The sequence below is a fragment of the Malaclemys terrapin genome, chromosome 5 (genome assembly GCF_027887155.1).
Source record: "Malaclemys terrapin pileata isolate rMalTer1 chromosome 5, rMalTer1.hap1, whole genome shotgun sequence".
Taxonomy (NCBI): Eukaryota; Metazoa; Chordata; order Testudines; family Emydidae; genus Malaclemys; species Malaclemys terrapin.
In genome coordinates, this window is record NC_071509.1 from 61617911 (window position 1) to 61641897 (window position 23987).

The 23987-nt window shown below is 40.1% G+C and overlaps 1 protein-coding gene across 11 annotated transcripts in view; it reads left to right on the forward strand.

The window, feature by feature from the left end:
• SORBS2 (sorbin and SH3 domain containing 2) overlaps positions 1-23987 on the forward strand; it is a 399306-nt gene that overhangs the window by 234603 nt on the left and 140716 nt on the right. For 7 of the 11 annotated variants that reach the window (XM_054031118.1, XM_054031117.1, XM_054031116.1 and 4 more), the window contains one exon: positions 20597-20646. The exons of the other annotated variants lie outside the window; for them this stretch is intronic. In XM_054031118.1, coding sequence (XP_053887093.1) covers positions 20637-20646 — 10 coding nt within the window. In that variant the 5' untranslated portion in view covers positions 20597-20636. The remainder of the gene's footprint in view (positions 1-20596; positions 20647-23987) is intronic. 11 annotated transcript variants of the gene reach the window in all.

Consider the following 23987-nt stretch of genomic DNA (forward strand, 5'->3'; position numbering starts at 1 on the left):
GAGGTGGCAATAAACACTTCCTGGGTGGAATCTTAGTACTGGATCCTGCAAAGATTTAAACAAAAAGCTTGTGTTTAGTGGAAGTGCTCACATGTATAAAGTTAATCATGTGCATAAGTCTTTGCAGCATCAGAGCCTTGTTTCATAAAATGGGAGAACTGTGGGGCCATATTACAAATCAGTGTCATCAGATACAGTATCTTCCAAATAGTATGTCATTTTGCTATGTTCTGTCATAGCACTTCTATCTCAAAAGCATTTATCTCAGTTTAGTTTTAATTCCTATCTGTGAACATAGGTTTAAATGTGTTTTAACAATATCTTCATGGTTACAGTATCAAGATTCTGTTTGGTTTCCTGTCTCTTCTGCATATATCTGATCTGTATACAGCTGAAAATAGAAATGTGCTCTAAAACATAGTGGAATTCAATGTGCAAGTACCAGTGGATTTTAAATGACACATTACAATGCACAGTAGTGTAGATGACTGTATAGTTATAAAATTATAATTAGGTATGTGGGAACTGAGAACATCTGCTATGGGGATGACACTTACTGCAGCCAAATTAAAAATAAAACTACATGTAAAAAATCTCATAAAAACATCTTGACCAGATTATATAATACAGAGGGCATATTTTTAATCATTAAATGGGGGTAATCAATAAACAAAAACATTTTGTAATATTCCCTTATGTTACCCCCTCTTCCATTAAGAACTTGCACTTGATATGGGTGAACAGCTTGTGTTGAAAATATAGATGCAACTGATCTACGCATTTTCTTGCAACAGATTCCAACTAATGCTTGAGCACCGCATGAATTAGTTCAATGATGCTGACATTCAAAACCGTAAGGCCTTCAACGGCACTTGTGTGTATTAGGAGAAGAAAAGAACTGGAATTTGTCTAAAAAGAATTTAGACAAATTTGACATCCTTGAAATTTCATTTCATTTAGGGCTGATTCAAAACCCATTAAAGTCAATGCCCAGTGACTTCAGGGCACTTTAGACCATGGCCTTGGTGATTTTATAGATATCAGTCTGAACTCAAAACAAGCACGCACCATAATACAGAGCCACTTTATGAACAGAGACAATGCTTTCATAAAGGTTTTAAAATTTAGTAAGACATTTTATTACATAATCAATTAAAACGTTGAGAGATTATTTCATTTATTAAGGGTGGGGCTGTCCGCACCATCTATTATTGAAGCTACCCAGGATTTCCCATTGTAAAACTCTGTTTTCAGTTGCTTATAATTTTGACAGTTTTAACAGTTTCGACTGAAATTTTCCATGTATCTGTCTCATGCTGAATATTTTTGGAAAATCTCTGCCATTTCCAAGAATAAAGGTAAAGAAAAAATATGCTTTTTTTTGTCCATGTTAAAAGATTCTGGTGACCTTTTCTTTGAGAAGCTCTAGTGCCCCTCTCACACACACATTTTGGAGCTGGTGCTTGAAATTTGGCAGGGGCACAGCCTTTGTATCAGGGATGTGTTTTTTTTCCTGTATCTGTGAAAATCTGCCAAAATTTTGGTCAAGTTAGAGCATCTAAAAAATCGCATGCTAGAGTTTGGCATCTAAAATTCTCTGAACGTTCCATCCGTGCTGAGCATGCTCAAGCCCAGGGCTTCAGGGGACTCATCTAGACTTTCCTTGCAGTTGCTGTTGTCGGCTGTGCTGAGGCCAGAGCCAGAACTTTAAAACTGGCAACCTGTTTCTCTTGTGTTTCAGTGCACCTTGTGCTGGCACCCAGGCAGCATGGAGGAGGAAGCTACCTGATTTGAATGCAGAGAGACCAAGATCTGAACCTGAAGTGGGGGAGTAGATTGGGACAAAGAGCCTGAGGATATGGGGAAGACCAAGACTGGAGAGTGGTGGGATAGGAAAAGGGAAACTGAAATTAGCAATAGGGATGGGGGAAGCCTGGGACTGGTAGTTGGGAGGACAGCAAAGGGGACTGAGACTAAATATACACTATCTTTTTCATCTGAAGAGTTCCCGGGGAGGTGCTAAAATATTTTATTATTCTAGTGACTAAACTGTCAGGGTCTCCAAAAACCAATTAACCTTCAGCCAAAGATGGCTCAAGTTGAAAAATTCCTGATTCAAGAACCAAGTAGTCCTTACAGACAAAGAACAATCAGCTTACATTTTACAAAATGTGAAAGATAGGTGCACTTTAACAGGGCTCCTAGATCTGGACATTGTCCTGTGGTTATAAATATGATATGACTGCTCGGTGTAATTTACTATTCAACCTATTGTCATTACACATTCAGAATCAGGGAAAGAGATAATGTATTGACAGAGTAAAGGATGAACTTCTTTCTGACCTTGGCTGTCTGGAATGCTGAGCCGATGCAGTAAACAGTTTCTCTGCCCACCTTTTAAGAACATTAAGAGCTGTTAACAAAGAAAAGACTGATGGTATGCATTCTAGTATTTTAACTCAGTGAGGCATGTATGCCATTCTATCCTCCAAAATGCAATAATCAGCAAGTCAGATAAATGAACAGAGTATTCAAGTATTTTTATATAAAAGATAGAGAGAGAGAATGAAATAAGATGACCAGATGATAAAACATTTATCCCCATCAGTAGAAATATATTATGGTTTCTCTCAGGTGGAGAAATCAGAAACGAGAGAGTAAATTCCTCTGATCAGTAAGAATAAATGTGATAATTATCATGCTTGCTCAGATTCATTTACATGCTTTAGTAAGCATTACTTTTGAATATAAAGTGTAAGATCAAAGTGTGGGAGATCCTGAGCAGTTACATGGATAACAGAGACTGGTCTATATTGGAGACAGTGTAGTCTAAGGGTATGTCTTCACTTACTGGAGGGTCCGGCGGCCAGCAATCGATGTTCTGGGATCGATCCCGGAAGTGCTCGCCGTTGACGCCGGTACTCCAGCTCGGCGAGAGGAGTACGCGGCATCGACGGGGGAGCCTCCGTGCCGCGTCTGGACCCGCAGTAAGTTCGGACTAAGGTACTTCGAATTCAGCTACGTAGCTGAATTTGCGTACCTTAGTCCGAAGTGGGGACTTAGTGGGGACCAGGCCTAAGTAATGGAGAGAGGAGCTCTTCTTTAGTTTGAAGGAACAATAATCCACACTGTGTAGAGTCAAGCACAGGAGTTTATTACTCACAGCGCTGAAGGAATGTCACTTTGCTTATCAGGCTCAGAGACACTGCAAAACAATTAATTCCTATAGATTATATATGGCGCTCATTGGGTGGAAAAAAGCAATGGGGATGGGTTTTCCCAAGCCCCTGGATAGGTTCTAGCAGCAAGACAAGATAAGCACAATAAGCCAGTGGTTTAAAAGATTACATAATGGCTCCACCCATGGCCCAAATTAACATATTGCTGACACAGGTAATTACCCCCAAACTATGTCTATTAAAGTATATAGGTTAAATCCTAATTCTGGGGTCCAGGGGAATGAGGGAGCAGCTCTCTCAGTTGACCAACAGGTACATTCCTAGAGATTTAAAGCGAAAAAGCAGTAATTAGTACTTAACAATAACAATTGTTTATAAGTTTACCCTTGTATTTCTGTGGGCTAGGACTGGCATACATCTGTGAGGGGAGGGTGTCATAACTCATGTCAATCATATTAGGCCTTTCCCCGAACTTTGTCTAGGATCTGAGGAGTATTGTATCACTATCTCTTCCCTGCATTAGGGAGTAACCGTGAGGCCTTTCTTAGCACTTCATGTGTCTATAACTCGTGATAAGGACGCCCAGTTACATTCGGAGTTATGCTGACTCCGCTCACTGACTTGAAACACACAAAGTTATCCGTTTACCCCAGCTTCCTTTTAGCTATGTATTGTTCTCTGTTAGCCAGCCCCTATAGCCCAAGCCAAGCTGTGGACTCTGGGCCTATATGAAAAGTTCTCAGGAGAAACTGTAGTTAAGATCTTACATCCATAGCTAATGGATTCTGACCCTTAAAGTTAAACGGCTAAAATAAAAAATAAGCATAATTTAAGAAACATTCGACACAAAAGCCTATATTTTTGCTATTTCTTTGCCAAGAGTTCCCTTTCTTCCATGCTGCTATAGGCTATTGCTATGAAATCAGGATAGAAGGGACTTGAAATGATGTCCCAGTATTTATAACAATGCCTGGAAGGACAGACGTATAGTAACATTCTGACATCATGACCATTTAGCCAGGGACTCTAGTAGTACACTCCTGAAAGTTGAGTATCAGAGGGGTAGCCGTGTTAGTCTGAATCTGTAAAAAGCAACAGAGGGTCCTGTGGCACCTTTGAGACTAACAGAAGTACTGGGAGCATAAGCTTTCGTGGGTCAGAACCTCACTTCTTCAGATGCAAGTAATGGAAATCTCCAGAGGCAGGTATATATCAGTGTGGAGATAACGAGGTTAGTTCAATCAGGGAGGGTGAGGTGCTCTGCTAGCAGTTGAGGTGTGAACACCAAGGGAGGAGAAACTGTTTCTGTAGTTGGATAGCCATTCACAGTCTTTGTTTAATCCTGATCTGATGGTGTCAAATTTGCAGATGAACTGAAGCTCAGCAGTTTCTCTTTGGAGTCTGGTCCTGAAGTTTTTTTGCTGTAAGATGGCTACCTTAACATCTGCTATTGTGTGGCCAGGGAGGTTGAAGTGTTCTCCTACAGGTTTTTGTATATTGCCATTCCTGATATCTGACTTGTGTCCATTTATCCTCTTGCGTAGTGACTGAAAGTTGCTGTCTTCCTAGCATTCTAAATAACAAAGATCAAAAACTGAAGTGCACCTTTTCCCTACCCTGCACACAGTATTTTCTTTGCCTTTCTTGGTATTTTTCTCTTCATTTAATGCAGACGTGGATGAGGCTCAATTCTATAGATTTTTAAAACCGCTTAACATCTTGAGCAATCTGAGTAACATTTGTTAGATTTACTATTTGAAAATGATCTAACATGATTTTCCCAAGACCACATTGTCTGGTAAATTGATAATGAAGGATGACATGGTTACTGAACCAGAAAAAGACCAGAAAGAAATATTAGGCTGTTCAAACCTGATTATAGTCTTTGGAATGTGTTGATTAGCATATCTGTACATTTTTAAAAGACTATCATTCCAACCCAGGAGTCACCATACCTGCCTAGCTAAGTAGTTTGTCTGTTCTGGTGTCCCCTCTCTAGAAGCTGAATATTCTTGATGCTTCACAGGAAGGCACAAGTTCATAGTTTTTCCTGTTCTCCATAACAAAATTTCACTGGAAATCTTAAAAGAAAGGCATTGTTGAACCTGGTGCTTGCTGCTGATTATAGCGTGGCCAGGTGTCCGGTTTTTGACTGGAAAGTCCGGTTGAAAAGGGGTCTTGACAGTCTCCAGTCAGATCTACTGACCCAAAGTCTGGTTATTGCGGGTGGAGGAGACGGGAAGGCACCGAGTCATCACCCATGCCAGCCCCTACTCAGCCGGGGCCGCCTCCAACCTGCATTGGGTGGCTGCAGCTTCCAGCCCCGGCTCTGCAGGTGAGTCCTTCCCAACTCACGCAGGGAGAGGGGAAGCGCAGGGAGTAACAGGGGAGGGATAAAGAGGAGTGAACGGAGGATGGGACCTCAGGAGGAAGGGATGGGGCAGTGGTGAGGCCTTGGGGGAAGAGGCAGAGCTGGGGTGTAGTTTGGGGGAAGGGGCAGGGCAGAGGTGAGGTCTGGGAACAAGGCAGGGCGGGGCAGAGCCTGTTGGGGAAGGGGTGGGGCAGAGGAAGTTCCAGCACTCCTGCTGGAGTGTCCAGGTTTTATATTTTACAAAGTTGGCAACCCTACTGATGGAGCACTTTCAGAACCGAAAGAGTGTTGGGAGATTTAGATAATTAAAAGGATGGCAATGGATCTGACTTTATGCTCTGATTTCATATGCAGTGATTAAACAGTAAGTATTCTGTGCCCTACTAAGATGCTTTATAATCCGGCATTAGAAATCTACATTAAAATAAATTGTGCATTCTTAAGACTTATCTTGTGAAATTCAATAAAAATAGAGTTTGAAAAGGAATACACCAGGAAAATAAAAATTAAAAAAGGATGGATCTCTAAAAACATGTGCATGTGAATTTTTGGACTGTAAAAGCTGACATCATAATATTTTTAAAAACCTGCAAGGTGAATACATTTCCTGTGATCTTTTGCTCCCTTCTCTTACCAGCTGGTAGATTTCTTTCTTTCTTTGTGGCTGAAATGGCAAGCAGATACCATTAAGGCTGTAATGAGCTCCTCAGTGGAAATTTATCATCCCTCTCACACATTTTAATATGATGTCCTTTCCCTCATTCTGTCCCATATCTTATAGTTTTCCTTTTATCCTTTATCTAACCCTTTCTCCTTTCCCCAACCAGACTTTATACATAGATTGAAACAAATCTTATTTGTCCGGGCAATCTCTGTGGGGTTGGCTATTCTTTTTTGAAATTTCCAGAGTTCCATTGTTTCTTAGAATATTATTTAGTACTGTTGTTATCATTGTAATGCACAGGAGCCCTAATCATGGACCCCACTGTGCTGGGTGCTGTACAACATAGAACAAAAGACAGTCCCCTTCTATAAGGTAAAAGACAACAGATAGAGACAGACCAATGAGGGAATACAAGACCATGAGACTATATTGTCGAGCAGGATAGGCAGTGGTCTCAGCACACCAGCAGCCTATTGAGGCGCAGCATGCATCTACCTCTTTTATCATTTATTACAGGAGTGCTTAGAAGCCCCAACCAAGATTGAGGCCCCATTTTGTTGTGTACACATAGTAACAGACAGTCCCTGCTCTGAAGTGGTCCATGTGCAGTTGAAACCAGAGCTACATAGAAAGAGGCTATCACCCTCCTGCTCCATGATGTTTATATGCAGCCCCAAATATTTTTACTGAAACATTGCTTTTGAAGATTCATATCTATTTCTCAGTTCTCTGTCATCCCTTGCTCTCTTTCAGAATTGTGCTTTCCAGGTGCCTCATTCTCATTCAGTATCTGAGTTTTGGATTGTTCTCCTTGGGTGATTATTACTCTGCATTTTTCTAAGCTGCACTGCACTTTGTTGTTTATTTCCCAGATTTCTGGTCTTGGCAGGTCCCTCTTTATTACTTCTCTGTCCTCACTGGTGTTAAAAACACTATTCAGTTTAATGTCATCTGCATGGCATTTACCTCTTATTCCAGATCATTAAAGAAGATGTTAAATAGGAGAGAATCTAAAGGAGACAGCTGGAGATTAAGAAGTAGGAGATGAGCAGACTGAAGAATAGGAGAAAGGGAGACCTTAAAAGCATTCAGATTTAAAATCAAACCAGAGCTCAAAAAGTTTTGAGGCTCATGCAGCAAGTATAAGTAGTTAGTATTTAACTGTTTTTAATCATGTGAGTTTAACCACTGTGCCAAGTATAATTTTTGGAGTCATGTTTTCTTTGGCTATTTATACTGGGGAAGAATAGTAGCTCTTTTGCTTTAAATAGGCGTGAGGCATGTAGGACTATATTTGGTATGAAACCAGTAGACAGCAGAGTGCATACCAGTTGTGTAAACAGTAGAAGCCTGGTCATTTTGAGTGGCCTTATGTGGAACAAAAGAGCAAATGGGGTCAAATAGCCCATTAGTATTAAAGTGAAAATTGGAGATTACATAGCATTGCTGAGTGTTTCCAGAAGATGTAGTAAACACTTTTAGAAAAAGTTGCAAAACTAATATTACATGAAACATAAGTTTATTTTTGTGTATTGTGTATCAGAGGTTCATCCATGTCTTGAGAGAGCATTATGTTACAGTTGCTAAACTCTCCATCATCTTTCTGTCAACACTTTAGGTAAATTCAAGTACATTGAGTGGTACAGTACTTGTGCTAAATGCCACTTATGATTCTCTAAAGCTAGCACAACACAAGCTAAGAGCTACTGACGACAGTACAGTACAAATAAATATTTAAAAATGTTTTTAGTGTTTTTAATTGAGCTTGACAAGGGGAAGACAGAAGTTGTCATATCTGGGTTACATTTAGACATCCGAGTACACAATCGGATTCATTCTGCTATCATGGGCTAAGCATTAACTTAAGCGCACAGGATTTATTGTTCTGAAAGGAACCCCTGATAGATCTTATTTGTTTGTATTAAAGCACAATTCCATATAGCTAATCTATTTTGCTAATGGATATTAGACTATATAAAAAAGGAAAGAAAGATAAAAGGGTGCGAGGCAGAGAATATACAAATATTCTAATGAATGTCTACTAAGTCAATCTTTGCTGATTTGTGCTAAATTTAGAATAAATTAACTGTACACATTTGACTATTGTGGAATACAATAACAATCTTACATACATAACTTTTGTTTTTAGGGACCAGTTAGTAAAAACCTGTTACCTTCTTAGTGACCATGGTATGCCAGCTGAGTTTTCATTGTGCAATCTTGCTTGACCCGACACATATTGGTATAACTCTATAGAATGGACTAGTGCTACCCAAAGTGACTTAGGGACGTGTATTTTGTATAGGAATGGCAAAGAGGGACAGAGAAAGTAATACCTTTAATGACCTCTCAGTGAAAGCACATCACTCCTATTAGTCCTCATAGGAGTGGTGTGAATAGTGAGACAAAAAGATGTCTATAGAGAGGAGTTGTTATATCTAGAAATGCCTATTTATGGGTGTTTTATCTTCACATGTCTTATCAGTTCCATACTCTGCAGGAGGGAGCCCCAGTCCAATGAGATACATGAATGTTGAAACTGCCAATAATGCCTATTGATAATACATGAGAATTGGAAATGGCCGATAGTTTGCAAAATAACTGTATATAACTGATGCAAATAAGCAGGGGTTATGTTCCTACTATTTGTGCTCATTACTATGAGCTAATGAACCAGTTTTATTATCCTCTGTGTAGTGAATTTTAAACCCTGGTGTAGCTACATTGATTTTTGCCCAAGAATTGGTTGTATGATGTCTTTCTTTTATTTAGACTTTTGGGAATAAACATGTTAAGTGAAATTTTCAAAAGCGCCTGACTCCCATTTTCAAAAAGTAATGAAAGTCAATGGGTGAATTCCATTGACCAACAGTGAGTTCCTGTTAAACCACATACACAGTATTTTTAAAGGGCTGGGATTGTATGATTTTGTGTAATTAAAAACATAATGGGAGCATGATAAAATAGAAAAGAGCAAGGAAATATAGAACAATATTTCAGGCCAATAAAGTAAGGAGATTGCTTTTATTCAAAAATCTTTTTTGTTTCCTTTATTTATTTTTCAAACAATAAAAAATAATGAAAAGCACTAACACCATAAAACTCCTGACTGAATTTCTAAATAAAATTTCCTTTACTGGCAAAGCTGTAGGCAGACTCTGAATGTAAAAAATATTTTATTCATGTCACTGTTTCCTTCTGCATCTATAAAAATAGTCAGTAAATTGCACATAACCCTGTCAGTTTGTATAGCTGTCTTGAAATTTTCTCCCTCCCTCCCATGTTTGTATATGGTTTATTTTCAGAAATACATCCTGAAATTCCCCATCTTACTTAAAGTGTTCCAGATACATCTTGGGGGGGGGGGGGGATAATAAGGGAGACAGTAACTGCAGATTTCGAATTTAAGTACAAAGGTCAAGATCAAATTGTTGTTTTTTGAGTGCACAGCTAGTCAAATGCCTTGTTAAACTTTTATTTTAAGTGCAAATAAAGTGAAGGAGGTGAGAAGACAAACCTCTGACATCAGCAGCATGCAATGGCTTGAGGCATTTGTGGTTGTTGGTTGTTTAGCAAGTGGTACTGTATACTGTAATTGAAATAAGCCAATTTACCTAGAGGTCCTTTAAAAACTCAATTCAGGGTAATACTAAAAGGACAGTCAATTCATTTTCACTGAATCTCAAAGTACAGAATGCCCCCATGGAAGGTACCATATTAAGTAGTCAAGGGGAAAAGAGTGACTTTCAACTGTAAATGTGTTCATGAGAAGCTTCTACACTATGACTGCCTAACACCTATGTGATTATGCAGTAAAATATACAGGTCTGTCGCGTCTTACGCGCATTTAACATGTGCGATTTCAACTTTACGTGGTTGGCAAAAACAAAACAAAAAACAAAAAAAAAGAGAAAAATAACAATTTTAATACTATACCTGTAGTGCTGGCGATTCCGCCCGCCATTGAACTCAATGGAATTTTGGCTATACGCGGTTTTCGCTTTACGCGCTAACCACGGAACGGAACCCCTATGTAAGACGAGACAGACCTGTAGTACTGCTTGTCTAAGGAGTCCCATATCACACAGTTATCAGTGTGTTGCCCTATATCTCCTGTCTGCTGTACTGTGTGACTCCAACAGCACTAGGCCATTCATTGCAGAGATTGAGGCCCAGATTCTCATTGTGCCCCAAAAGTGGGCACAGCTGGAGATGGGTACAAAGGAGGACCCCAACCTTGAGATCAGTTCTGTGCTAGCTGGATCCTTGGCGTGCTAGTCCCGAATGTAAGTTGGCTATGGCCTCAAGGGGGGATTTTCTCCCAGTTAGCCCATAACACATCCACTTCATCAGGGTTTGGGAGAGGATGATGTAAGAGTCAGCTATACCAACGCTGACAGCCAGAGATTCCTTCATATTGGAATAACCTGTTAATATAGCTTTCCAGCTGCTTTGAGCAGCACGAAGCAGTTGGAGCAGGGGCTGAGGATCTGGACCTGAATTCCTAATTCCCTTTCACATTCATCCCGCTTGGATAGTCACATTTTAGCTCCACCTCCTGGTCTCTGGTTTAGGGAAGAATCACCAAAAGGAGGAGGTAAGGGTGCCAGCGAGAAGATGGTTGGGATAAGGGGTGTCCTGTGTGGAATCTCTGGTTGGGGCTACACGTAGCTTACTGAGAGAGCTGAATGAAATGATTCCTGAAATGTGAATAGCTAATCCACCAACAAGGACCAAACCCTGCTTCCCATACCCACTGCCCTAGATTCAGATAGTAATCAACTTCCTCCTCCAGAAGATCTGCTCTGCTGGGTGGGGGACAGAGTGAGTTGGGTCTTCTTGGTCTTGCTGAAGATCTTGCTAATGGGAGGAGGAAATCTAGTCTTGCAGTGCTGCTTCCCCTAAAAATCATATGACTGGGGGAGGAAGAAAGGGATTAGACTTTATTAGGTTCCTTTTCCAGAATATACTACAGCTTAGCTCTGTTTCCCTGCTTTCTGTTTCTCTTCCTTAGAGGGACACTGTGTGTGTTTTGCCAACCACTAACTTCTACATACAGCTAGAAATTATAGTTTAGACATACTCATTCCACCTACTGCACTGACGAAATATATGTAAGGAAGGGAAGGCTTCCTTCCTCAAAGACATTTTCACATTCCAGAAACCACTTTCGTTGTGCCTGATACAGTGTATCTACAGAATGATGTGCCGTCTTTCCTCCATGAAGTAGAGCACGTTAAACTGATGGTATTGGATGAAAACCCCGCCCCCATCTACAACTCTTTAGAGCAGTGATACTCCGACTGAGCTCCCGAGCCACAAGTGGCTCTTTATAATGTGTCTCCTGGGGCTCTTTGCAGCACATAGTTAAATCACACAGTGTCTTAATATTAACCAATCTAAGTTATGAACCAGTCAGGATACGATTACTATGTTATTAACCAATTGTAGTTGATAAAATAATAATCCTTGGTCAGCCATTTTGCTGTGAGGGGAAAGGAAAAAAATAACATATACATGTTATTCAAGTCTTGCATTTTAATAGTGTCATAGGAAAAAACAGGTCATTATTATTAGTATTGTCTTTAACAACTAGGCCATCTCAGGTTTTTATCCTTATTTGTCTTTGTAATTTAGTAAAAACAATACAAATATAATTTAGATATCCCTCATCTTCTTGCAGCCATCCACCCAGCTCCCCATAAGTTACTCCTCCTTCCCCACTCAGATCTCAGAAATCCCTTCCCCCACTCCCATCGTCCGCATGGATACTCCCCAGAAACCTAGCTGTTTCAAGCTTCTCTACCAAGCTATCCAGCTACACTCAGACACCCTTCACAACCACCGATACCCTCAGCCGCCGCCATCCTGTACCTCCTGGACATACCCACAAAACTCGACTTCCCCTCACCCCAACTTTTAACCCCAGTCACTGATCTTGCTCCTATTTTACTTCCAGGCATCTGCACAAACACAATTTCCCTTTACTACCCCCCAGCTATATCAACCCCCCCCCCCAATATTTCCTAGACACTCCCATCATCTGCCCAGATACCCCCACAAACCCAGCTGTCCCAACTTTCCCCACTCTGGATGCAATTACTCCCCATACACCTTTCCACACCCATGCACCTGCTACAGTTGCCAATTTAGTGCAGCTTCTTCTTCCACCACTTCCTGGGACAGAGTTAATTGACCTTAAACTTAAATTTATGGTAATATACAAATTATTTGCTGGTGGTTCAGTTATTTAATTACATTATTAGCATATTTGAAAATACTTTGCATAAAAATCACATATGAAGCTGTGCAAAAATTTACAGCTGTGAGGACTGGCCCCACAGTCAGAATTTGAAAGCTAAAATAACAGAAACCTATTAGACCATTTTCTTGGGATACTTTGGCTACTTGGTTCCACTTAGCCCAAATGACTTTAATGAGAGTTGAAGTGTTCAGTTCTTTGCAGGACTGGGCAATATGGCCATGGGCCAGCAAAGCAGTGAAGCAGATGCTGAACTTTAAGCACCTAAGTAGGCCCATGGGTCTACTTCAGCATGTGCTTAAATGCTTTACTGAATTGGGGCCTAATACTGGCCCTCTCACTGTCCCATTGCTGCATTGTAACTACAGGAAGAAACAAAACCTCTTTGTACCATTTCTTATGACTTATTCCTATTTTTATCATTTTCAGTATTTTTTGTTAACTTATGCACATGTGTAAACAAAATCCATAGAAATATTTTTTCTTGCCTTGGTTTGGATGATGGTGCTATGAGCTCACTGTCAAATGCATTTTCATAGAAACCATAGCTTTGTACACTCTATTTTCTGAGCACTGGGGCACAGCAGGGCAGGGATTTCTTGTCTTCACAGCTTCACATGTGAGTTGCCACTGACATGGTCTTATCATTCACAATTTGTCATGCTACTTTCTGTGCCACCTGTCGCTGCAGTCTCATCTCCCCATCCCTCTGCCATTGGCTATGGGTCTCAAACAAATCTAAAAGAAGAAAAGAAAATTAACAGGCATCACCCTTTCCCATGAGTTTTGACTCTGCAAATTCTGGGTACCAGCAAAACCTGAAATGGAAGCACCAATTGACACTATTTGTATATTTTGATGCTATTGCTAGTGTTAAGTCCATCACTGCAATACAGTCCAGCAAAATAACTGGTTTTAGTGCACTGTAGCTGCCTGATTAAAAACATTGTTGCATGCTGTGTTGTTGTAACTATGTTGGTCCCAGGATAATTAGAGAGACAAGGTGGGTGAGGTAATACCTTTTATTGGACCAGTTTCTATTGGAGAGAAAGACAAGCTTTCGACCTACAGAGAGCTCTTCTTCAGGTAAATTCCCAGATCTGAAGAGGCACTCTGTGGAAGCTTGAAAGTTTGTCTCTCACCAACAAAAGTTGGTCCAATAAAAAATATTATCTTATTTATCTTGTGTCTCTGATAAAAAACAGTGATTTTAGAGAGTGCCCACATTTCCCACTTTTTCTTTCTCCTCCATTAAATATATAAAGTGGCAAACCATAATATACAGCTATTGAAGAGAAAAGGCCAGGGGAATTACCTGACTCTTTAATCCCCACTAAAACAATTCCCTCCTCATTTGCAAAAAGGGTTCTGAGCACCTAGTAGTGACTCGTGTGTTGAGAGAAAGTGCAGTAGAACAGCTTCCACAGTATTTGAACTGATTTTGACTACCCCATCCCTAGGGTGTAAATTCAGTGATTAATTTGCCCTCTGCCCCCAGTTTTGCAGATACTTTATCCACCAGGCTGCAGTCCTTGGTAGGAGCTGAAGCGATGAATCTGTCGAACAAGATTAATGCAGATCTGACTCCCCCTTCCTCTCACAAATCTGGAAAGCCCCTTCCCTCGCCACCCACCCCTCAAACATCAGGATGTTGCTGACTACCTAACAAAAACAAAATCAATCACTTGTTTGCAAGATCACACAGATGTATGTACACTGCTGCTTAGCCATCTGCAACCACTAGTAAGTGGCCATTGCTTCATTTACTGAAGATGTTTTTGGTGGAATTGGGGAGGTAAAGAATCCATTATAGTGATGATGACCATAAAGGGGGTGCATTCTGGAATTCACTTGATGAAAATAAATTGTCTGCCATAAAATCATATTTTCTGCTAATTTTTGTTGTTCTGGGAGAAGAGTAGGGGATAAATCAGAGAGATGTATTTGAACTCATGAAAAAAGCATTAGACCCCTACATTTCTGGGTGGAATCCATCCATCTTGTGGAAATAGTGCTGAATGCTTATGAGAAAATATTTGATTCGGTCAGTCATGTTCAAACAACTCAACTCGGGTTCTTAAAACCAAGAACACATTTTTGCAGGTAACTGATCCATCAAATGATACCCTAATAGGGAACAGGGTTTTTGTTTGTTGTATATAGTAGTTGTGAATATTTTGTCTGATCTACCTTTTTCACCCCAAAAGAAAAAAAGTGTGTTAAGTAGTGATAAATGACAATTACTAGGGCTGTTGATTAATCACAGTTAACTCATGTGATTAACTCAAATTCATTGTGGTTTAAAAAATGAATCATGATTAATCATAGTTTTAATCGCACTGTTAAACAATAGACTACCAATTGAAATGTATTAAATATTTTGGGATGTTTTTCTAAATTTTCAAATATACTAATTTCAATTACAATACAGAATACAAAGTATTCAATGCTCACTTTATATTATTATTTTTGATTACAAATATTTACATTGTAAAAATGATAAACAAAAGAAATCATATTTTGCAATTCACCTCATACAAGTACTGTAATGCAATCTCTTTGTCGTGAAGGTGCAACTTACAAATGTAGATTTTTGTTGTTGTTGTTGTTGTTGTTACATAACTGCACTCAAAAACAAACCAATGTAAAACTTTAGAGCCTACAAGTCCACTCAGTCCTACTTCTTGTTCAGTCAGTTGCTCAGACAAACAAGTTTCTTTACATTTGCAGGAGATAATGCTGCCTGCTTTTTGTTTACAATGTCACTGAAAGTGAGAACAGGTGTTCACATGGCACTGTTGTAGCTGGCACTTCAGATTCTTAAACCTTGGGATGAGTGCTGTAGCTATTTTTAGAAATCTCACATTGATACCTTCTTTGCGTTTTGTCAGATCTGCAGTGAAAGTGTTCTTAAAACGAACAACATGTGCTGGGTCATCATCTGACACTGCTATAATATGAAATATATGGCAGAATGCGGGTAAAACAAAGCAGGAGACATACAGTTCTCCCCCAAAGAGCTCAGTCACAAATTTAATTAACGCATTATTTTTTTAATGAGTGTCATCAGCATGGAAGCATGACCTCTGGAACGATGGCCGAAGCATGAAGAGGCTTACGAATGTTTAGCACATCTGGCAGGAGAATTGGAATTGGAAAAGTTTCAGAAAAGGACAACAAAAATTATTAGGGATATGGAACGGCTTCCGTATGAGGAGAGATTAATAAGACTGGGACTTTTCAGCTTGGAAAAGAGACAACTAATGGGGGGATATGACTGAGTGTGGAGAAAGTAAATAAGGAAGTGTTATTTACTCCTTCTCATAACACAAGCACTAGGGGTCACCAAATGAAATTAATAGGCAGCAGATTTAAAACAAACAAAAGGAAGTATTTCTTCACACAACGCACAGTCAACCTGTGGAACTCTTTGCCAGAAGAAGTTGTGAAGGCCAGGATTATAACAGGGTTCAAAAAATAGATAAATTCATGGAGGGACAGGTCCATCGCTGACTATTAGCCAGGATGGGCAAGGATGGTGTCCCTAGCCTCTGTTTGGCAGAAGCTGGGAATGAGTGACAGGGGATGGATCATTTGATGATTACCTGTTCTGTTCATTCCTTCTGGCATTGGCCACTGTTGGAAGACAGGATACTGGGCTAGATGGAGCTTTGGTCTGACCCAGTATGTCTGTTCTTATAGTCTTAAAAGTGCCATGTGAATGCGCGTTCTCACTTTCAGGTGACTTTGTAAACAAGAAGTGGGCAGCATTATCTCCTGCAAATGTAAACAAACTTGTTTGTCTGAGCACTTGGCTGAACAAGAAGTAGGACTGAGTGGACTTGTAGGTTCTGAAGTTTTACATTGGTTTGTTTTTGAGTGCAGTTATATAACAATAAAAAATCTACATTTGTAAGTTGCACTTTCATGATAAAGAGATTACACTACAGTACTTGTATGAGGTGAATTGTAAAATACTATTTCTTTTGTTTATCATTTACAGTGCAAATATTTGTAATCAAAAATACTAATATAAAGTGAGCACTGTGCACTTTGTATTCTGTGTTGTAATTGAAATCAATACATTTGAAAATGTAGAAAACATCCAAAAATATTTAAATAAATTGTATTCTATTATTGTTTACCAGTGTGATTAATCACAATTAGTTTTTTTAATCACTTGACAGCCCTAGCAATTACTAATAACATGATCCACTTATTTTATTTCACCCAACGGGTTCTGAGCTGGCAGTATTATATTACTGTTCATGTAGGACCATATTCAGAAAGATATGAAGGGCTTGCCTAACTTAAACCCGCAAGTAGTCTCTGACTTCAGTGGGCCTTATTCATTTATTTATTTATTTAGATTTAAAATAATTGAAAAGATTCCTTCCTGAGATTCTAGACACCATAACGCATCATTAGCAATGCAATAAAATCCTAGCAGCATTAAAGTAATCATTGCAACGGGACCTAGCCAGCCAGCTACCTACAGAAACTCCTTTCTGACCCTCCATCATTGTGGGAAGCATACCCTCAGCCCTTTCCAAACATCCTACTGCAGCATGCAAAATTAGAGCTATTTTGTAGCAAATTGGGGAGCAAGTTCCAGAGTACTGATGTCCTGACACAGACAGCTTTCTCCTCTTTTATAATGAGAAGGGTCCAGTTCAAGCATCCTTTTGATCACAACAATGGCACAGGGAGATGTGGTCAGTCAAACAGGCCAGTCTCAGGCCATTTAGGATTTTATAGGTCATAACCAATACCTTGAACTCCACCTGGGAACCAATAAGTCACCAGTGCAGATCCCAGAGCACTGATGACACATGGTCCCAGAGAGATGCCCTCTTCAGTAAACAAACAGCAGCATTCTGCACCTGGTTTTAAGGTGTAACCACATGTAGATCACACTGCAATAGTTTAATCTTGATGTGACAAAATCATGAATAACAATGACAAGATATCTTCATGTCCACACGGGCACACCCACGCAGAGCAGTTTTGCAGAAAACAATTAAACTAAGTACACACAAAAGAACAACACTAAGGAAACAAAAGGGAACTCACTGTTTTTCTTTTCTCTAATCCCTTTAAGTTTTATAGACTTATTAGAGATTGCTTTAAATAATAGTTGATTAAAAAAATCAGATAGAGGTGTGACTTTTAAGTTCATGATGTCCCTTAAAATTCTGTTACTAATATTAGTAATGTTTTAAATGTCCCTTAATACTCAATCAAGAGTTTGAAAATCATTTTAGATTAGTAGCAACAATTGGTTAAAATGCCAGGGCACAATTTTGATAAGTGTGCAGCTTATATTGACTTATGAGCGTGCATGCAAGACCAGAATTTTCCCCTAAATCTTTATATGCGTACTTGAGATCAGATTTTTCAGAAATGTGTTTGGTGATTTGTATGCATCCTCCCATTGACTGTATGCAGCTTGCTGTAGAGAGTAATCTCCTTAGACCTATACAAATGTTCTCGCTGAACCAAGGATTTTTAGGAAGAAAAAGCAAAGTATTGTGTGTAAAACTTTGGCATGAACTAAAAACACTTTATGTATATAGATCAAATCCACCTGCTGGAAATCATTTTGACATCTTGGTGTAAAAAAAAGTTCTGTACTTGGTGAGTCTTTGCTGAGTCTGAATAGTGTTGCATTTTATAGCCTGTTTTCATGGGACCACTACTCAGTTCCAAGCCAATAGAATACTTTAAAATGTTGTCTCCTGTAGCAGCATGAAAACACTCCAAGAATTTGATGCTTTCAAGAATAATTTGTGACTGTTATGTAAGCCTAAAGTTACAATCAAAGACAGTTTATCAACACTGAAGAAAATAGATTGGACTTGCTTTAATCTTTAAATGGTTTACTGAGAATTCTCAGATGCTAATTTGCTGATACATCAGTTTTAGCATAAATAGAATGGCATGAAATTTTTTTAGTCATCCCAGTATTATCCCTTAGCTTCTAGAGTGATCCATTTCTATAACATCTGCCTGTTCCTTCCCTTGATGTATAACAAAAGGAAATTGGCTTTTAAATAGTATTAGCAGTGTTAAAATGCCTTATTTGAGTGAGAAATCAGTATGATCATCTTATGAGGCGTCATTAAAAATAACATTGAATTTCTACAGCAGTACAAAGTACATTCTGCGTCAGTATAGAAGAATAAATTGCTAGAGGTTTCAGCCTCAGAGGTGCTGTTCACTCAATTCCTGTTGACTTCAGTGGGAGTTAAAGATATTCAGCACCACCCAGTCTATGGCATTTTGTTTATTATTTATTAATTACAGTAGCACCTGGAAGCCCACCTGAGATTGGGGCCTCATTTAGTATGGTAATACATTGTAACCAATGCACCATTCTAATCGTACACACCATCATTCTTTAAAGTGGGAGGTCAAGGGACAGTATATGGTGAAAATAGTGGGGAAACTATTGTAACAAACCATTAGTTTTGTATTAAATATGAACAATTCCGATTTTCTCTTTTCCTTTCCCTGTATTTGCTGTAGGAACAGGGAGGGAGGAAGAAAGGATGATTTAAACCACTCTTGCACTCCAATTCTTGGCCCCAGTGGTGTAAGTTAGAGCAGCCTCTAGATGTAATAAGCTAGCTGAGAATAGCCAGAGTGCAGTTTGTTCTGGACATGTCCCCTCCTGTCCCTGCACACCTCAAATACACAAAGCTGAGGGGAAAGTGTAGAGCCATTTCAGCAACAGTGTGCTGGCTGGGCTACCCTCTTATATCAGGGGTGTCTCTGCCCCCACCCCATTTATTACGTCTTTATGCGCATGTAGCATCGTGAATGGGCCAGACAGAAGAGAGACCATTAAATAACATTACAGTTGTGAAACTGTCTGTACTGGGCAGGGGCGGCTCCAGGCACCAGCACACCAAGCACGTGCCTGGGGCGGCAAGCCGCGGGGGGCGGCCTGCCAGTTGCCGTGAGGGTGGCAGGCAGGCTGCCTTCGGTGGCATGCCTGCGGGAGCTCCACTGGTTCCACGGTTTCGGCGGCAATTTGGCGGCGGGTATGCCGAAGGCACCGGACTGGCGGACCTCCCACAGGCATGCCGCTGAAGGCTGCCTGACTGCCATGCTTGGGGTGGCAAAATACATAGAGCCACCCCTGGTACTGGGGAAATTCAGTTCAAGCTTGTCCTTATCACAGATCAGTGTGATAAACACAGGCATCGCATCAGGAGTTAAGGGCAACATGCTGGATTTAATTTAGGATGTCCTTTCTCCTCTTCGGTTGTTATTTCCTTGTTTAATATTTGTTTGTTTGCTTGTTTGTATTTGTTGATATTTGTTCTCTTGGTTGTATGTTTTTAAATGTCATAAAGAGTAAGAATCCACAAGCCCAAGAGAATCAAACTGTTCCTGCTCCCTGGATTATTGTATTTGTAATTTGTTTCTGTGCATATTATTATCCTTTAAGGAACAGCCGGGTGCCTTTGGAAACCTTCCTGTGTTAGGGCCCGATCTTGCATCTATTAAAGTAAATGTGAATTTTACCGTTGATTTCCCTGGGAGCAGGAACAGGTCCTAAGTCGCTAGTTAGTACTGCAGCAACCAATGGTGAAAATCACAATGTCAGTAAAAATATTCATATTAAATTATGAATAAAGCTACACTTCTAGCACATTAATACTGGGGGGAAAGAGTTAATAACTTTGGCTGTTTTAAAAAAAAAAGTGTTCCTAGTCTTTTTATATTTATATATATATCCATCTATGGAAAAGCATCAAATAAAACCTGTAAACAGATTTTTTATTTTATACATTTCTTTAAGTGAGCTGCTCTTCAGTTGATAATCTGGAGACCAAAAATCAATTGCAAATATCATTCCAACGCAAATGTTTACAGCTGAGATACTAAACCTTTGAAAATAGGGTAGGCTATAATGGAAGTGTTGACTCAACTTTAACTTTAGAGGCAGGTGCCAGTTTAATTAAAGCCTGTGTTTAAAATAGGGTTAGCCTTGATATGACATTGATTCACCAGTGTCTCCCTCTTCCCCCACCCCCCAAAAACACTGATGACATTTTGTACCACATACCATTGCGTTGTGACAAATTAATAGATCATTTTGTTTTCTGCAGGAAAACTGAAGACTTTTATAACAAAACCTCCAGTGTCAAAATGAATACAGGTATGCTGTTTCTGTGAGATTTTTCTTTACTTGTATATCTTTTATTTAATAAGCAAACTAGGGCCCAAATTATTAAATGTTCATGCACAAATTACACTAAGCTGATATTGAAATTAAACTAAACAGGATGTTGTATTAATAGTATGTTTGTATATGTATATTTATATGTGCCACATATAAAATATACATACATGTTTATGTATGTGTATATATATGAAATATGAATGTTTGTATATGTTATGTGTATGTGTTTATGTATATTTTATGTAAATATATGTATATATATATATATATATATAATTGGACAGTGCATATATACATTCTGCAGCACAACGGCATACATAATAGTCAAGGGAAAATAGCATCCCTTTATCTCTGGAAAACAGTACTATAATGCTTGCTTTTCTGTAAATATCCTATTAGGTGGGTTTGAATATAACAAGAGGTTGGTATTTAATAAATTAGTGGCTATGTGGATCACAAATTGAATGTGAGCCAACAATGTGATGCAGTTTTAAAACAGGCTGGGGTGTATTAACAGGAGACGTGTAAGACATAGGAAGTAATTGTTCTGCTCTACTTGGCATTGGTGAGGCTTCAGCTGAAGTTGTGTGTCCAGTTTTTGGGCACCACACTTTTAGAAAGATGTGGACAAATTGGAGAGAATCCAGAGGAGAGCAACAACAATTATAAAAGCTTTAAATAATATGGTCTGTGAGGAAAGGTTAAAAAACTAGTCATGTTTAGTCTCAAGAAAACAGACCTGCTAACAGTCTTCAGATATGTTAAGGACTGTTATAAAGATGGCAGTGATCAATTATTCTCCACGTCCCCTGAAGGCAGGACAATAAGTAATCAATTAATCTTCAGCAAGGGAGACATAAGTTAGATTTGAGGAAAAGCTATCTATACAGATAAATAAGTACTGGAAAAGGTAACCAAGGGATGTTGTAAAATCTCTCTCATTGGAGAAATAGGTTAAAGAAACACGTGTCAGAGACTGTCTAGCCCAGTGGTGGGCAACCTGCGGCCCGCGAGCTGCATGCAGCCAGTCAGGGTAATCCAGTGGTGAGCCACGAGACAGTTTGTTTACATTGACTGTCCGCAGGCATGGCCTCCCACAGCTTCCAGAAGCCACAGTTCGCTGTTCCTGGCCAATGGGAGCTGTTGGAAGTGGCCGCCAGCACATCCCTGTGGGCCGCGCCACTTCCCGCAGCTCCCATTGCCTGGGAATGGCAAACTCCGGCCACTGGGAGCTCTGGGTGGCCGTGCCTGCGGACAGTCAATGTAAACAAACTGTCTCGCGGCACACCAGTGGATTACCCTGAAAGACCGCAGGTTGCCCACCACTAGTCTAGCCTCAGCACAGAGGAATGGACACTAGATGATCTCTCGAGGTCCTTTTCAGTCCTGTAATTCTATGATTCTATATACATTTATATTATCTTTCAGGCTGCTATGGTAGAAATGTAAAATCTGGTCATAACCAAAACACAAATTGTAGAATGTTTGTTTTATGGTCTATTACAAAGTACAAATAAAAACTATAGCTTGATCCTACACTATTGAAGTCAATGGGAGTTATGCCATTGTCTTTAAATAGGGGCTGGATTGACCTGTACAGTAGACAAGTGAAATACTGGCCCCATTGAAGTCAATGGCAAAATTTATAGTTACTTCAGTGGGGCCATGATTTCACCTGATGTGTATATAAATAACTAATACCACACTATCAGGTTTACTCTGTGCTATGATACTAGAGATAGTGGATTCTCTGAACACAATAATAAGCATCATGAGCAAATCAGCTCAAGTAACTTTTTATTCATCTGAAGCTTGTATTGGTTTATATTCAGTAACTGGTGGATCACACAAGAGTTTAATAAGGAAGACGCTATTTATTGTAATAATATTCAGAATTTCTCTCTGCCCAGTTTTATATTCGTTTTCTTGTGAGAGCTGAAGTTACAGTAGAAATTTATATCTGTATATTTATATATTTTTTTAAATTAATGTAGTTATGAAGCACTCCTTAGCTAATGGAATTATGATGTAACTCCGTTAATCATCATTACACATATGACTACAATTCAATTGCATATTGCAGTCTCATGGGTTCAAATCTAGTAAATATTATTTTGTGGATCTCTCTCCCTTTAAAAATGTCACATTTCATTGCTCTAATATCACAAATGTGACTTACAGCCTCCTCATGACATCATAGCTATGACATATGGGTTAATTGTTCTAACTTCCAGTGAGATTTTTGCTACAAGTTTCAATGTAGTTGAATTCCTTTTGTTGTGGACTTCAATCCTAATGCCTCCAGAACACACTTTGATAACCAACTACTGAAACATCCTAGGATTGTCTAAACAAACATGTCTTCATGAACTTACACAGAACTTAAACCTGTTGCACATTTACAAATCAAGGAGCACATCACTTACTTGTGAACATCTATAGCAGTTGTCCACAATTACCAGCTCTACTAAAAGAAGAAATTACCCAATGTGACAGGGCAGCAGCCCCTTACTGGCTGGCACAGGATTAATAGCAGCCCTTAGAATGGCTGCACAGAACCCAGCCAACCAGAGGAAGGCTTAGAAGCAGCCAATCAGGGCCAGGCTGGACCGTATAAGGAGGACTGCAGGGCAGAGAGAAGCTGAGGGAGAAGGACTGGCTGCCTGTAGAGAGAAGTACCTGGGACAGAGCAGTGCTGGGCAGGGTCAGGGAAGCAAGCGGAGCTCCCGCCTGGCTGGCTCCCAGACTGAGGCCTTGATACAGGGGCCGAGTAGGTGTTGGGGCTACAGGGAAGTGGCCCAGGGATAGCAGGTAATGGCAAAGAGGGGAAGGAGAGGCAGTGAGTGACTGCTAGCTATAGGGTCCCTGGGTGATGGCCCAGAACGGCGGGTGGGCCTGGGCCCCCCCCTCTTTGCCCCACTGGCTGCTGAGGGAAGTGGCTAGCCAAAGGACTGCAGTTTGCCCCTGAGTGAGGGGCTGGACTAGAGGCTGCAGTTCGCCACTGCGGCGAGAGGCCAGACGAAGGACTGCCGGTTTCTCCGGTTTCCCCGGAAGTGGGGAGACAACAGAGCTGGGGGACAGCCGGAGGGCCGTGCCTTGAAGAGGACGCCATGGTCCGGGAGCGATGCGGGTCCCCACAGACAGCAGAGATGGTGGAGAAGCAGTGACGGAGAGTGAGACGCCACAAGAGGCGAGCGCCCTGCTGATAGACGGAGCTAATTCCCAGAGCAACCAGCAGGAGGCTCCATGCTGGTGAGCATGACCCGTTACACCCAAATAAAGTAATAGTTCACATTTAATTCTATTGATGTAGTCTG